The sequence below is a fragment of the Phoenix dactylifera genome, chromosome 1 (genome assembly GCF_009389715.1).
Source record: "Phoenix dactylifera cultivar Barhee BC4 chromosome 1, palm_55x_up_171113_PBpolish2nd_filt_p, whole genome shotgun sequence".
NCBI lineage: Eukaryota > Viridiplantae > Streptophyta > Magnoliopsida > Arecales > Arecaceae > Phoenix > Phoenix dactylifera.
In genome coordinates, this window is record NC_052392.1 from 28,765,881 (window position 1) to 28,781,502 (window position 15,622).

Genomic DNA, 15,622 nt, shown 5'->3' on the forward strand with positions numbered 1-15,622 from the left:
CTGTCTTCTATATACAATAATATCCTTGCAAGCTCTACCAACTCACATACCATAGTCCCTATCCTATGTGTTATGAATATATTGGAACTCACCAATGAATTAAATATCCTAGGCAGTTAGTTATATACTGTCGTACCATGCCCACTGCTACCCTTGTTGGCCACTAGATAAATCGTTGCTTGACTGTCATGTCGTAGGATAATCTGGGCAACTAGTCATCGAGAGCTCATTAGAGATGCTGCCCTGCAACATAGGAAGGAATCTAGGAATCCTGAATAATGTAACAATGGAAAAAAAATACACAAACAAGCCAAGATTAAACCTGATGATTCTTTGCACATTGAGATAGCCAAAATGAGGACTCCAAGCCTCTGACTGTCTTCACTTTAATTATGGATGGTTCTAGCATCTTCTTTGATTCATGGAGCCATTTGACCATGTTGAGCAAAATGGCTGCTTACCTTTGCCTCTCATTTCTGAAACCTGCAACTAGTTATCGTATGCAAACATCTTAAGTTGGCATAAAGGTTACAGCTGTGATTCTGTGAAGGCAGCTTGAAAATTTTCAAAATTATTGCTTGCTCGAGCCTTATTACTTTTTGACTAACCAAAATGAGCCCTACCAGCTTATACTCTCGCTGATAAATGTGAAAAGTCAAAGATTCGGGTTTACTTACACAGATAGGTCTCATGGCACCCGTCCAATTATCAGAAAGGGTTCAGGTGACCAGACAACAAATTCATGTCTTGTCCATATGTGTCTTATAATTTCCTTGTTTTGCATGTTGTTGTGCACAAATTCATGCCATGAAATCAGACTAACAATTATACAAGGAGAAAACCCTGCAGCCAAATCATACACTCAATTGAATCCAAAAGGTGCAGATTATGAGATGATCATCCAGTGTTTAACAGAATCCCTTGGCAACAACTCAGACAAATTTGTACAAGAAAACCACAATAAAGAAACCATAATGCCGACCACATCACGAATTACTAATTTCATTTGTAAAAAAATTACTATAGCGCTATTTAAATTAAAGAATTACAACAGCAATCTCAAGCAGACATAGACAGACATCGGCGACTTCTTATGAGACCTACAACCTGATAGAATCTTGAGGTAGGGGCATGGCAGCTTGGTCATATAATTATATCAGATTGCTTTCAAAAACAACTGTTCACGCTAATGCATATCTCACCAACATGCCTAAATTTAGCCCGCACTGGGAGAAGAAAACGAGACTAAAATGAAACTTGCAGTCACATATGGTGTCCATCATGCCAAGTGGATCGGTTCTAGTAGTTCCTCGTAGTAATGAGATCAAGCTCTCCAAGCTTAAAACCTCTTTGATATTCTTTTAATATTTGAGGGGCACAATTGCAGCAACATACATGAGTTGCCTGGATATTTTAACCACAATCCTGCACAAACGCAAAATCAGAAAAATTACTTTGACAATTATAAAAAAACAAAGATAAAAATAAAAGTGCACCAAACCTTGATTTAAGTGGGCGCATCAAGCGAGCGCACAGTACGTGGAAGCATAAACTCAACAATGATAGGATAATGTGATGATGGATAGAAACCATCAATATTATCATTCACAACTTCACAAGATGCTGGGACCAACGAGCGCCCTCTAAAGAGAATCCAGTCAATATGCAAATCCTGAGTCTGGCGATCCCAGCAAAGGCAAAGAGCTCTGAATATCAACTTTAGGAACTCCATAGCACCTTGTTTGTCCCCTGCAGCAACACAAATAAAGTGGTTTGCCAATTTCATTCAATAGAACTGCACACATCAGAAATATTATATCTCAATGGAGAATCTACTAGGTAGAGTAGTTGTCTGTCAAAGGACAGACGCTAAAAGAATAATAAATTAAGGCAGGATGTTCTTAGTTCGGTGAGGAAAACTTCAGTCAGGAAAAAGATTTTAAGGCAGAAAAATCAGCATTTCAATGAAGGAATTACCTTTGAATCCATGATATGTGTGTATCAAAGAGACATTTTTCCGAACACGAGCATTTGGCCAGGCATCTCTCATATCACCAACAACTCCATGTTCCCTATTACCAAACCATCAAGAATTATCATTTATCTAGTCTTTCATAGATTAGGATGACAACAGCTAGGGAGATTCTAATTTTTTTTAAGTAGCAAGCATGTGTGTGTGAGAGAGAGAGATGTGCAATGATCGATAACATTGCAAGTGGAAAGGTCAGAGATGCAGCTGCCAACGTGAACTAGACTAAGGGTCTCAAAGAATTGAAGCCTTAAAATACTTAATCCTGAAGAGAATGATACTCAATGTGATGGAAAATTTTGAAAAATGGTGAGAGAAAAGGAAACATAAACTCCAACAGAAAACCATTGGCCTAGTATTTAGTTTGTCTTTCTCCGTTCATTATTAGTATTTGGATTACAGAAAGACCTAAATGCAAGTCAAATTCTTAAAAGCACCTTCATTTTCTTACATATAATCACTTATGTGGATGAAGTACTGGTTACAATTTGATTAAATGATACAATATTCAAATAAGCATCAATCATTGTCACTCTCCTTTGATTGCCACGTCTGCCAATAATACTTCAATCGTTCTCACTCTCCTTTCAATCTAATTTCTAAGAGTAATGGTAGAAGCAGCGTTCAAATGTCAAGTTTCCAAACATATAATGCCTTCATTCCTCATTTCTCAACACACACTTGCAATTAGCAATTCATCCATAAGTCTATGTCAAAGTAACATTTCCGAACATCCATTTTCCATGCTACAAACCAATAGGGTAAGCAACTCAGAGAAACACCAGAAATGCAATTTTCCATGTAAAAACTAGAAAAGCATATTTATTCCCTTCTAGGGTAGAAAAGTAAAGCGAGCATATCATTCCCTTCTAGGGTAGAAAAGTAAAGCATACAACCGCATTAAGCATATCAAAAGAAAGGTCAGTGCTCAGCAAACATACTCCTCCTAAAAAAACATACATACTTGATAATAGTTAAATGTTACTGATACATAGAATTGCAAAAGCTTGTGGGAAAAAAGCCCAAGAAACACTCAATAAACAGTATCACTTTAAAAGCTGGAGAGATAAACTTTAACATATTTTTCTCATATCCAATATTCATATATCGACTGTCAAGAAATATACCTAGATCTCCCAAGCAAAAAACGCCCCGTTGTCGACTCCTTTTGTGTGTTAAATCCTCCACAGTATACAACTGGCAAGTTAGGTGGCAAAGATGCTATGTGTTGCCATGTGAGTAAAGCACTTCGTCTTCGTGCACGAGGACTAAATTCATCGAGGTTTGTATTTACAATCTGGAAGCTGAACCCTGGTGGTTCAACTCTCTTAAGTTGAAATGTGTGGAAACCATGTCAAGGTAGCAAAAAGCAAATAATGCATGGTATTTGTACAGGAAAAGATATTAAAGGAGACAAAACATATGTGGCAGCCTGAAAGGATATCGCCCATGTAGCGATACATGGCACTGTGGCTCCCCATGATATGCTTCCGGGAACAGAGGGTGATTCTGACAACCAAAAGGTACCACCTTCAAGAAGCTCCACCTTCATCAAACACAAGAAAAAGTTTGGGGCATCTAAGATTGATATAATTCTTAGTAATACTGGTTTTGATGCACAAATATCAGAAATCAGTAAGATCCAGAGAACATCTTTTGGAGAAAAAGCGTAGCCAACACATCTCTAGAAAACATTTGAGGGAAAGGATCTGATACCTTTTCCTTATCATAGAAGATAGTGCAATGTTCATCTGAGGTATCCTGGGATCCTTTCCTTGAAATCCCAAATTGATCATAACCTGGAAAATTGGAGAAGACAAATTAGATAGTTGGGCACCTAACTTCATAGTCAAAAAAAATTATATATAAAGTTGTGAACTGACAATAAACTATATGAACATAAAATCATACTGGCTAGGATGTATAAGGCTGAAGGAACATGATAATGCAGAGGGGAAGAAAACGAGAAGGGGGAAGGGGGGCTGGGGTTATGAAACTTAATCTCCAAAATTGAAATCAACGGCATGGTGATGGAACTGCAATGCTGATCTTCATATTTACAACTTTCTAAGAGCATCATATGGATGCATCCAGAGTCCTAAATGATATAATATATATACAAATAATGCTGAATTTTTGTTCTTGACTTATTTTATTTTTTAGTTTTTCTCTTCTTTTATTCAATTCTTTTATTTTTTATATTTTAATGAAGACTACTGAAATTGAATTAAAGAATGCGGCTGCTACTCTGAACAAACATAGTAATGAAGATGCAAGCCTGTAATAATTGTCCAGAAAAGCCTGCTCCGTCATTGATTACAACATGAATAAAGGAAATCATATGCATCAACCCAGGCAGCTCTGATTTTGGGTTCACTAAAGTTGCTAATAGACACTGATCGAACGATTACCTGATCCTACATCACTATGATCAAATATTGGGGGAGCACATAAACGCCCCGAAATGTCCCGGTTTTTGAGCACTAAGTGATGGAATCATACTTGGAGTCAAAATTTTCAGCGATCTCAGATTGAAACCAAGCATGCACACAAAAACAAAGAAGTCAAATGGTACAAAAAGGGGAACATTTATATCAACCAAGAAAGTTTCGATTTTGCATCAATAGAGTTAATAAGAAACATGTACGATCCAAAAAAATCAAGTGATCTCAGATTTAAAATAAGCAAACACACATCAACAGTCCGTATGATCACCTGGTAAACACTGCTGGAGGTACTCCAACTGCCACTTCAACCCTACAGCACTCACCAAAAAGATAATCCATCAACAAAACCTACTCTTTTCGATTAACAAACCAAGAGAACGAGGGGATCATAGTTCAACGCAAGGATTATAACGAATGGAACGAGAAAGAAAAAAAATCAGACCTTGTTGAGTGCAGAGGATAGTGGGGGAGTAGCTGGTGATGACACTGATGCAGAGATCCCTCCGCTTCTCCCACGAGTTGGGGCTATCGCTGGGCTGATCCCCCTCATGGAGATTAAAGGTCATCACCGTGATCGAAACGCTCATCTTTCTCCCCCCTTCTCAGACTCCCTCAATCCGAAGACTCCAATCAAGGAGAAAAACGTAGGAAAAGCGAAAGGGTTAAAGATCTCCGATCCACATGACCTTTGCTTCTCGAGAGAGCCGATCTACATGACCATGGAATTAAAGATTACACCAAAGCGCAGAGCTTTTCCTCTTCCTTGTGATCGGATTCTTGATCCTTTTCTAATCTAACTTAGAACGACACGAGGCGGGTGAGAGTTTGTGCCCTAATTATTAGTGGCAGCGGAGCCAAAGGAGAGAGCGGTAGTCAAAAGCACAGCGAAAGCCTTTAGCGGAAAAAAAAAAAAAAAAAAAAAAGCACAGCAAAGGGACACTGGGCGAGAGAGATGCGGAGCGCTTTGTTTTGTTTTTTTGTCGGCGATGAGGCAGGGGGACAGAGGCGAGTCGGCGCGCGGCGCTGCCGATCATGACCGTCCATCGGGTGATCATTGCACGTAGAATCTCGATGAGGTGGCCTGCGTGCTGATACAGTCATCGTACGGTAGGAAAGATTGATTTGACCAAGTAACCCGGGTGGCGTACAAGTGCGAGAATGTTCAACGCGCGAGCGCAGGGAATCCGCAGGTGAATTAAATCGGACATTCCCAATTGAAACACAAATTTAAAGACGTTCAAACTCAATTTTTGATGAGGTTAAAGATTTTTTTTTCTTAATCTAAAAAAAAGAGAGGCAAGATTGATGAATTTTTTTTTCTTTTAGTATTGAACATATCATCAATCGACACATTATAACGCTGTTGTTACTAAAATAAAATTTTATAACATTATGATGTTTGTTTTGAATTAATAGCTCTTTTTCTTAATCAAAATGATAATAATTAAACCTACATTGTATTAGGATCTTATCGATGTTTATGAAAATAATGATATACATCTTAGACCTAACCGATTTAATTCATGTTGATGAAAAAACAAAAGAATTCCATCTTGGACTCAGGATAATTCTAGAAGCCTTATGTTGAAAAAATTAATTAGCGCATGCGGCCCGAGACGCATGTCACGAGCGCGCACGCCTGCACGCGCCAGCGGGTGCACGCTGGCACCCACTTGGGCGTCCGCGGGCTGGCCACGTCCGCGCTTTCAGTGGATGCGTGCCAGCACCTGTTGGCCGCAGAATGACCGCGGACGTGTTTGCAAAAAGTCCAAAATACCCCAGTTTTTTTTTTGGGTCAACGTCTGAACCCTATAAATACCCCTTATTTTTCTCCTTTCTGGACACGAAAAAATAGAAAAAAATTCTAAAAAAAAACTTCTTCCTCTTCTTAGCCACTTTCTGATTTTTTTTTTACACATTTATTCAGCAAAGTTTATTTTATTCTTTTTATTTCGTTCTTTACTAGATCTGTAAGTCCAATCGGGTTCGTTTTGGCTTCTTCCGAGATATACTGAAGAAGAAGTTTTAAGGTCGTCGTATCTCTGAGAAGGATTGCCAAGAGACCCGCATGTAGGGAGAAATACTTCTTTGGGACAGCGTCTACGCGCTTCGACCTGCCTTCAATCAGGCTATTTCTTCTTACTTTTATTTTAAATTTAATATTAGTAGATTTGTAGCATTCACAACTTTATGTTTTAAATTTATTACATGAATAGAGTTCTTTTGTGCTAAAATAAATTTATTTTGATACTGAATAATGTATATATTATATTTCTTTAAAGATTTTCTATTAATTGTAAGGAAGAGGAGATATTTTAAACAACAACTCCTTAAGGCAGGGTCCGGGGGAAGCATCCCCCCGAACCCCCTCCGCTTCTCTTTAACTCGAATTTTTCAACCGGTCCCGATGTCCCCCTTTTTGGAAAGGATATCGGTACCTGAGTTCGGGAACTTGATTGAAAAAGATTTCGGTATTGAATCCCATCCCTAATTAGACGGGACAGCCTTGGAGAGGGGGACCTATTTGCCTATTTAGATAATTTATTACTAATAATCCAAAGAAGTATCTGTTTATTTTTCTTTGTTAGTAATATATAATTCATTAAATTCATTGAATTGGCATATTAGATCTCAATTACAATAATTGATTTGCTAACACAAAATTAGTAATCAATTATTCTAATAAGGTAATAAATTATTCTAATATATAATTCATTCAATTGACATATTAGATCTCAATTACAATAATTGATTTGTTAGCATAAAATTAGTAATCAATTATTCTAATAAGGTAATAAATTATTCTAATATACAATTCATTGAATTGACATATTAGATCTCAATTACAATAATTGATTTGCTAGCACAAAATTAGTCAATTATTCTAATAAGGTAATAAATTATTCTAATATATAATTTATTGAATTGACATATTAGATCTCAATTACAATAATTGATTTGCTAGCACAAAATTAGTAATCAATTATTCTAAAAAGGTAATAAATTATTCTAATATATAATTTATTAAATTGAAATATTAGATCTCAATTGCAATAATTGATTTGTTAGCACAAAATTAGTAATCAATTATTCTAATAAGGTAATAATTTGTTTAACCTCCAAAAGGTTTATCATACCTCCATTGGACTCCTCAAGAAGTAATTTTCAAATCTCATTCAAACGAAAAATTCAAAAATTGGTTAATTCATAATAACTAATTTAAGTTTGCACTTAGGCTTTTCTAAAAGTTGAATTTATGTGATTTCTAGTGATTATATTCACTAACTAATAGTGTCAAAAAAAAGCTTGTCAAAAAGGCATACGTGCCTAAGAAAAGCTGATACTTAAGTGAGCCTAGTGCTCCACTACCGATTTAGAGCTGATATGGTTATTATTTTTTGAATATATCAACTAGACAGCTAAAATTCAATATAAATTCTAGTGCAATCTTTTAACATAAACTTTTTGCCTTCATTCAGGTTTCTGTCTCTGTTCTATAACCTTGAACCTATGGCCTCTAATATTAGTGAGCACCTTAGTGCCAAACCTAAAAAATTTGATGGTCATAACTTTAGAAGGTGGCAGAACCAAATGCAGTTCTGGCTCACCACATTAGGCTTCATCTTAGCCATAGGTGAGAGCACTACTAAAGTTGATAACGAGTCTAACCCAATTGCTTCACAACCTGCTACTCGCCATAACCCAAACCGGAGTTCATCTTCCTCCCACACTGAACCTTCTGCCTCCACCAGCACACCCTCTAGGACACCTAATGAAATTGACTATCATTGCATGCATAGAATCCTAGGTGCCCTTTATGAGAGGCTGTATGATATTTATTACACAACTAAGAGTGCCAAAGAACTCTGGGATATTCTAGAAAATAAATATGGTCTTGATGATGCTGGGGTAAAAAAGTTCAAGGCCTCTAACTTCAATAACTTTAGGATGGTGGACTCAAAGCCTATGAATGACCAAATCCATAATTTTGAAATTCTGATCCACCAACTTAGTGCTAATAGAACCAATTTGGATGAATCATTCTACGTAGCCTGTCTGATGGATAGACTACCTAATTCCTAATCTGATTTTGCTAAGCCTCTGAGCCATACTGAAGGAGGTTTCACGCTAACCCAAGTTTTGAACTCCATTAGAATTGAAGAGCAGCATAGGCTCAGGAGCACAACTTCTACTGGATACAAAAATAATGCTTATAATATAGAGGCCCCACCTAAGAAAAATCAGAACCAACCCTTCAAAAATAAACATTACAAAAAAAACTCTACAACCCTAGAAACCCTAACCACCACAATGAAAAACCTATCAATCCCAAGAGCAGAAGAAGAAGAAAGAGGAAGATGGTGTTCGTTTCTATTATGTGTGTGGTCGGACCAACCATTTGTCTCCCCAGTGCTTCTATAAGAAGACTGCACCTCTTCAATGCAAGAAGAAAAATCCACACACAACCGGTGCTCAAGTCAACATGGTGACTTCCGACGCTGGCTCCTCTGAGACTGCTTTCCGGTCTGTTTTCTTTCCTCCTGAAGTTAACATGACTTTACAAACATTTGATTGGCGGATTGATACCGGAGCTGGTATTCACATTTGTTCGGATTGCTCATGATTTTCTTCTTACCAAGTCTCAAGTAGAGGAGCTGTGATCATAACAAACAGCTCGGAGGCACGTGTGCTAGGAGTGGAACGTGTGGACTTAAAGCTTACTTCTAGAAAAGTCATGTCCCTACACGGCGTCCAATATGTTTTGGTCATTAGGAGAAACCTAATTAGTGGTTCCTTACTTGTCCAGCAAGATTTTCATCTTGTTTTTGAGTCCAATAAAGTTGTAATTGCTCATGGCGTAATATTTATTGGAGAAGGATTCATTAGTGAAGGATTGTTTAAGTTGAATGTAATAGTTCCTTCAATGAATAAAAATTCTTTGATTATGAATATAGAACCTCCTTCTATTTGGCATGGTAGATTAGGTCATATAAATTATAATTCAATTAAGCAACTTATGAAACTAAATTTAATACCAAAAAGTGATTTTAAGAATCATGAAAAATGTAAAATTTGTGTAGAAGCTAAACTCCCTAAGAAGTCTTTTAAATTTATTAATAGGGATTCAGATCTATTAGAGTTGATCCATAGTGATGTATGTGACTTTGGTAGAACTTCTAGGGGAGCTAACAGATACTTTGTGACCTTCATAGATGATCTATCCAAGTTCTGTTATATCTACCTAATTAAAACCAAGGATGAGGTGCTCAACAAATTTAAAATTTTTAAGATCGAAGCTGAGAACCAATAGGAGAAGAAAATTAAAATTCTTAGATAAGATCGGAGAGGTGAATATACATCTAATGATATAACTTAATTTTGTGAAGATCATGGGATCATTCATTAAGTGACTGCTCCCTATTCTCTCCAATCAAATGAAGTAGCAGAAAAAAAGAATAGGACTATAATGGATATGGTTAACTCTATGCTTATAAGCTCAGAAGTACCAAAAAATTTATGGGGGAAAGCTCTAGTTTCAGCCTGTTATATCCTCAATAGGATTCCCTCTAAAAATAATGATCTAACCCCATATGAAGTTTGGAAACATAGAAAACATATTCTTAATTATTTGAAAGTATGGGGTGCTTGGCAAAAATGAAAATACCTGATTTCAAAAGAAAGAAAATAGGATGTAAAACAGTGGATGCCATATTCATAGGATATGTAGCCAATAGTAATGCCAATAGATTTCTGGTGATTAATTCAGAAGAAAATAATATTAGTAACAACACTATCATAGAAGCCAGAGATGCAACATATTTTAAAGACACCTTTCCACTTAGGACTAGAGTAGATAGTGGTATAGCCAGTAGCTCTAGTAGAATAAGGACAAGAGAAATAGAAATAGAAGCAGAACCTAGGAGGAGTAAGAGATCTAGGGTAGAGAAAACTTTTGGAGATGACTTTTATACCTTTCTTATAGAGGACTCTCCAACTACTTTTGAAGACGCAATGAAATCTTTGCATTCACCATTTTGGAGAGAAGCTGTAAACAATGAAATGCAGTCAATTATACAAAATCATACTTGGAAACTGACTGATCTTCCTTCTGGATGTAAAACTATAGGTGCAAATGGATCTTTAAGAAGAAACTTAGGCCTGATGGCTCTGTAGATAAATTCAAGGTTAGATTAGTTGCCAAAGATTTTATTCAAAGATCTGGGGTATATTTTTTTAATATCTATGCACCTGTAGCTAGGATTACTACCATTAGGGTTTTGATAGCATTAACCTCCATCCATAGATTAGTGATTCATCAGATAGATGTGAAAATAATTTTTCTAAATGGAGACTTAAATAAAGAAATTTATATGAACTAGCCAGAGGGATTTATAATTCCAGACCAAGAAAAGAAAGTTTGCAGATTAGTCAGATCTTTTTATGGTCTTAAACAAGCACCCAAGCAATGGCACTTGAAATTTGATGAAATCATACTGACATTTGGATTTGAAATCAATAGTACAAATGAATGTGTATACTATAAGAGAGTTAGAAATAAATTTGTGATCTTGTGCCTCTATGTAGATGATATACTGATCTTTGGATAGATCTTTAGATAGTTAATGAAGTAAAGCAATTTTTATGTCATAAGTTTGATATGAAAGACTTGGGACAAGCTAACTTAATTTTAAATAACAAAATAATTAGAAGTGCAAATAGAATTGAGTTATCCCAAAGTTATTATGTTGATAAGATTCTCAATAAATTTAATTATACCAATTGTCAGTCCGTCTCTACTCCTTTTGATTTCTCTACACACCTTAAGAAGAACTTAGGAATTCCTATCCTTCAAAGCCTATATGCTCAAATCATAGGCTCATTAGGATTTCTAGCAAACTACACGAGGCCAGACATAGCATATGCTATGTATAGACTTAGTAGATGTACTATTAATCCAAATAGAGATCATTCGACAGCATTAGAGGGGATGCTTAGCTATCTTAAGGGTACCAAGTCCTATAGTTTGCACTTTAGTGGATTTTCTGCTGTTCTAAAAGGCTAAATCATAGAAAATCCACTAAAGTGCAAACTATAGGACTTTAGTGGTTTCACTAAATCGGGCTATATTATGTGTGTTGCTGATTTGATCTGAGCCATCGACCGAAGTTCAAGGTTAAGACCACCTTGGCTTCACAGATGTAATCAATTGTCACTAAGTGAAGGTTCAAACCGAAAGATACTTACACCTATTACATAATATAAGAAATCTAGCATTTTGTTTTGATTTTAAAATTATTTAAAAATTAATTTTTGTGGGAGATTGTTGGAAAAATTAATTAGCGCACCCGGCCCGAGACACGTGTCTCGAGTGCGTGCACGTGCTGGCGCCCGCTGGGGCACGTGTCTCAGGCGTGTGCACGTGCTGGCGCCCGCTGGGGCGTCTGCGGGCTGGCCGCGTCCGCCCTTTCTGCGGACGCATGCCAACACCCATTGGCCGTGGAATGACCGCAGACGCATCCACAAAAAATCCAAAATGCCCCTGCTTTCTTTTTTTGGGCCAACGTCTGAACCCTATAAATACCTCTCATTTTTCTCCTTTCTGGACACGAAAAAATAGAAAAAAATTCTGAAAAAATTCCGAAAAAAATTTCTTCCTCCTCTTAGCCACTTTCTGATTTTTATTTTTGCACCTTTATTCAGCAAAATTTATTTTATTCTTTTTATTTCGTTCTTTATTGGATCTGCAAGTCCAATCAGGTTCGTTTTAGCTTCTTTCGAGACGTACCGAAGAAGAAGTTTTAGGATCGTCGTATCTTTGAGGAGGATTGTCAAGAGACCCGCACGTGGGGGCAAATACTTCTTTGGGACAGCATCTATGCACTTTGACCTGCCTTCAATCAGGATATTTTTTCTTACTTTTATTTTAAATTTAATATTAGTAGATCCGTAGCATCCACAACTTTATGTTTTAAATTTATTACATGAATAGATTTCTTTTGTGCTAGAATAGATTTCTTTTGTGCTAAAATAAATTTATTTTGATGCTGAATAATATATATATATATATTATTTCTTTTAATATTTTCTATTAATTGTAATTATAGATTTATTTGCTTATTTAGGTGATGTATTGCTAACACCTTCTACAACTTGGAAAATAATTTTTAAGATTTAATAAACTAGTATCAACAAAGGGCAGTGCAGTTGGATGCTCAATCCGTGCCTACTCAGGACAGACCTCGTCGATAGCCAACCCCAAACCACTTTCTAAAGGAACAAAGCCATATTCGGGTGAAGACCAAACCTCTAGATTCAGGAGCAATCCTGCCTTAGATACTTCTCACTGAAGAAGGTCATAAATATCTCTCACTCTGACTCTGGGGTTGTAGGATGTACATCAAACCCTCACATCCAGACCAGCATACCCCGAAACCGCCAACAATTGTACACTCTCTGCAATGTGCTCCAAATAGGTGGCCGATCCGGTTGGAATCCCATCCTATCCTGTCGGGGCAGATGAGATCATGAACCCGCAAACCATCCACGACCTCAATTTTGACCATAGTCGGCTATAACCTCATCGGAAGAGTATTCACCCAAGGGTCCTCTACAATATTCATGTTGTACCCATCTCCAATTAGCCATATGGTGTTAGCCAAAATGGTGGAAACATACCTACTAATCTCTCTCCATATGATGGAGCACCTTCAGCTATTCTAAACTGCCCCACCTACCGTAATCGGTCTGTAACGGGCTATCATCATTTAACTCGAAAAGTACTAAAGCTCAAGGACCAGTCTTACTATATGTCTAGCAATTAGTGCCTCTCTCCTCGTAAGTAGAGACTAGACACCCGACCCTCCTTCCCATATTGGCTGGTAAATGGTACCCCATGCGAACAGGTGCACCCCATATATATGAGACTAGTGTTATTCAATTCTTGAGTAGATACGTTTCCTCAAGGAAAAAGATCAATGTATACACTAAATAAAGTGAAGGATCTAAATCCAATTTGACCTATTTTTCATGCAAAATTCTTTGTGATATGTGAGAGATGCCATATGGTCGCTCATATATCTAATAAAGGCTTCTTTAGAAGAGCAAGAAAAGAAAGAGGAAACAGCACTACGGATCTTGGAATGAAGGTTGAGGCCTAGAACGAGGAAGCTTGAGGGGTCCTTAATGAGTACCTGTGGGTTCACTCACCTAAGAATAGAAGCACGAGCAAAGTCATCTTGATGCTGCTGAGCAATAGTTTGAAAAGTAGCTTCCTAATCCATGATAGCTAGATGGTCTATGAGAATGGTTTGCAAGAAGATGGATAGTAATAAAGACCCAGGAGGCTAAATGTTGTGGTAGAAAAGGTTGAAGAATGCATTTGATTTATAATCAAAGTGTGCTCCATACCAAGGCGTAATCCGAAGAGATTCATTTTGATTACAACATTTTTAAAAATTAGGTTGCAGCAGTTTCCAAGAGACAACCTATGTTACATAGGCATGTGTCCACACTATGATGAAGGAGAGGAAGCGATGTTACATGGTTCCTATATGGCGATAGAGATAAATTTAAGAAAAATGAGAATCCTAATAGGCAAAGTTATTTAAAAATCATTTTAGATGCTGACATTTTGCAAGAAGTATGAACATGCTCAATACATCCCATCACCCTTTTTGATAGAGATGAGATGTGAGGGCATTGTTTATATCATATTTTGCTAATGATGGCACTCGAAGGATGCATGCATATTCAATCACATGGCAAGGCCAAGGTAGGATAATGATGAGCGGTCTCGAGCCAAATACCTTGAACTACGATGATAGCTCAGAGGCCGAAGTCCTAACACCATCTAGGAAAACATGCTAAATGAAGATCAGTTTAGAAATGGCAATGGGTAGGGTACCCATAAAATTTGAACTACACATACCCAAAACTATTTAAAATCCTATGGCCTAAACCTATCCCAAATCCGATTAAAGATTTAACCAAAAATCTCAAAATCCATCCCATCAAAAAATGGTAAATACGGTATCCGAACACGCCAAATTAATCTTTATTCAGATTGGGTTATTCGGGTTGGGGTGGGTACCTGACCTAAAATTTCTAAAAAAAGGAGGGGGGATAAGATAAAGTAAAAATGGGTATAAATAATTTGACAAATAATTTAAACATAAAAGAGCTTTGTAGCTTAATGATAAAGGCAGAGGTCCCTCTATCGGTTTGGAAAATGATGTGAAATCTAGCGGTTACTAGAACATAGAGAGTGGAGGACATTTAGTGTTGGTTACTGGAACTATCAGAGAAGTGGAGGTTAGACAGCTATCGACACTAGAAATGAGCAATTACCATACTGCTTACTATGTTATGTATAAATAGCAGGATGTAACCTGAAGAAATAACCTTTTGGCCAATCAAATAGGTTATTCAATTATGTCTTTTGTTTATCACCGCATCTATTTTTAATTTATTTCGTTTAGTTATCCAGCTTTACTTTGGTTTATCTGTAAGTATATAGCATAGAAATATAGACCCCGACTATATCCTACCTCCTTTTTTGGGCAAGCAATATTACGATAATGAAAGTTCTTGAAGATCAAGACATCAAAACCCATACTATCAACCCTTTATCCTATCTTCTTTTCGACTATCGACATCAATAGCATGCCCATGCACTCGCATGAACTTGCTAAGGGATGCATGTGTCGCCCATCCTCCCTCCTCCCCTCCGCCAACCTACAGAGGAAGATTCCATGACTAACAAAGATGGATTCCATATATTTCTTGGGTTGAAAAATAAAAAAAATGGATAGAAAATTTTGTTTTAAAATGGGTTGAACTAAAAGGACTCAACTACCAAGATAATAGTTGAAACACATAATTTTCTATAAATAAATACATTATATTATAAATGAGGTTATTTTAAGCAAGTTAAGGCATTTCCATAATTTGTTCTTTCCATAACAATGAATCCTTATTCTTTTGTTATAAAATGAAAGGAAAGAAAAGACAATATACTTTATCATACCAATTGATATTTTTGAAACTTTATTATTTTGGAATAACTAAAACCAGGGCCGGCTCGAGCCTTAGGCGATTGAGGTGGTCGCTTAAGGCCCCCGACCCAAGGAAGGCCCCGCTTTGCCCA

At 36.9% G+C, this 15,622-nt stretch overlaps 1 protein-coding gene across 2 annotated transcripts; it reads right to left on the minus strand.

Moving 5' to 3' along the window:
• Positions 1 to 844: 844 nt before the first annotated feature.
• Positions 845 to 5,413, minus strand: LOC103698197. 2 transcript variants are annotated; one of them, XM_008780183.4, is made up of 8 exons: positions 4,919 to 5,413; positions 4,745 to 4,786; positions 3,746 to 3,828; positions 3,474 to 3,575; positions 3,157 to 3,371; positions 1,978 to 2,072; positions 1,502 to 1,749; positions 845 to 1,425 (listed from the first exon to the last, which is right to left on the minus strand). In XM_008780183.4, the coding sequence occupies exons 1-7, from the start codon at positions 5,061 to 5,063 to the stop codon at positions 1,508 to 1,510; spliced, it is 924 nt and encodes a 307-aa protein (XP_008778405.1). In that variant the 5' UTR covers positions 5,064 to 5,413; the 3' UTR covers positions 845 to 1,425; positions 1,502 to 1,507. The 2 variants fall into 2 exon arrangements, with proteins under 2 accessions (XP_008778405.1, XP_017696327.1); XM_017840838.3 differs by lacking the exon at positions 4,745 to 4,786 and having other exon boundaries at positions 4,919 to 5,377.
• Positions 5,414 to 15,622: the final 10,209 nt, after the last annotated feature.

Bases quoted from the DNA above. Each gene is read 5' to 3' on its own strand.
- LOC103698197 (XM_008780183.4), bottom strand. From the start codon at position 5,063: ATGAGCGTTTCGATCACGGTGATGACCTTTAATCTCCATGAGGGGGAT. The intron at 3,829-4,744 runs GTGATCATACGG...CCAATTTTCCAG, and splicing joins CCTCCAGCAGTGTTTACCAG to GTTATGATCAATTTGGGATT. The intron at 2,073-3,156 runs GTATATTTCTTG...GTTTGGTAATAG, and splicing joins TTTTTGCTTGGGAGATCTAG to GGAACATGGAGTTGTTGGTG.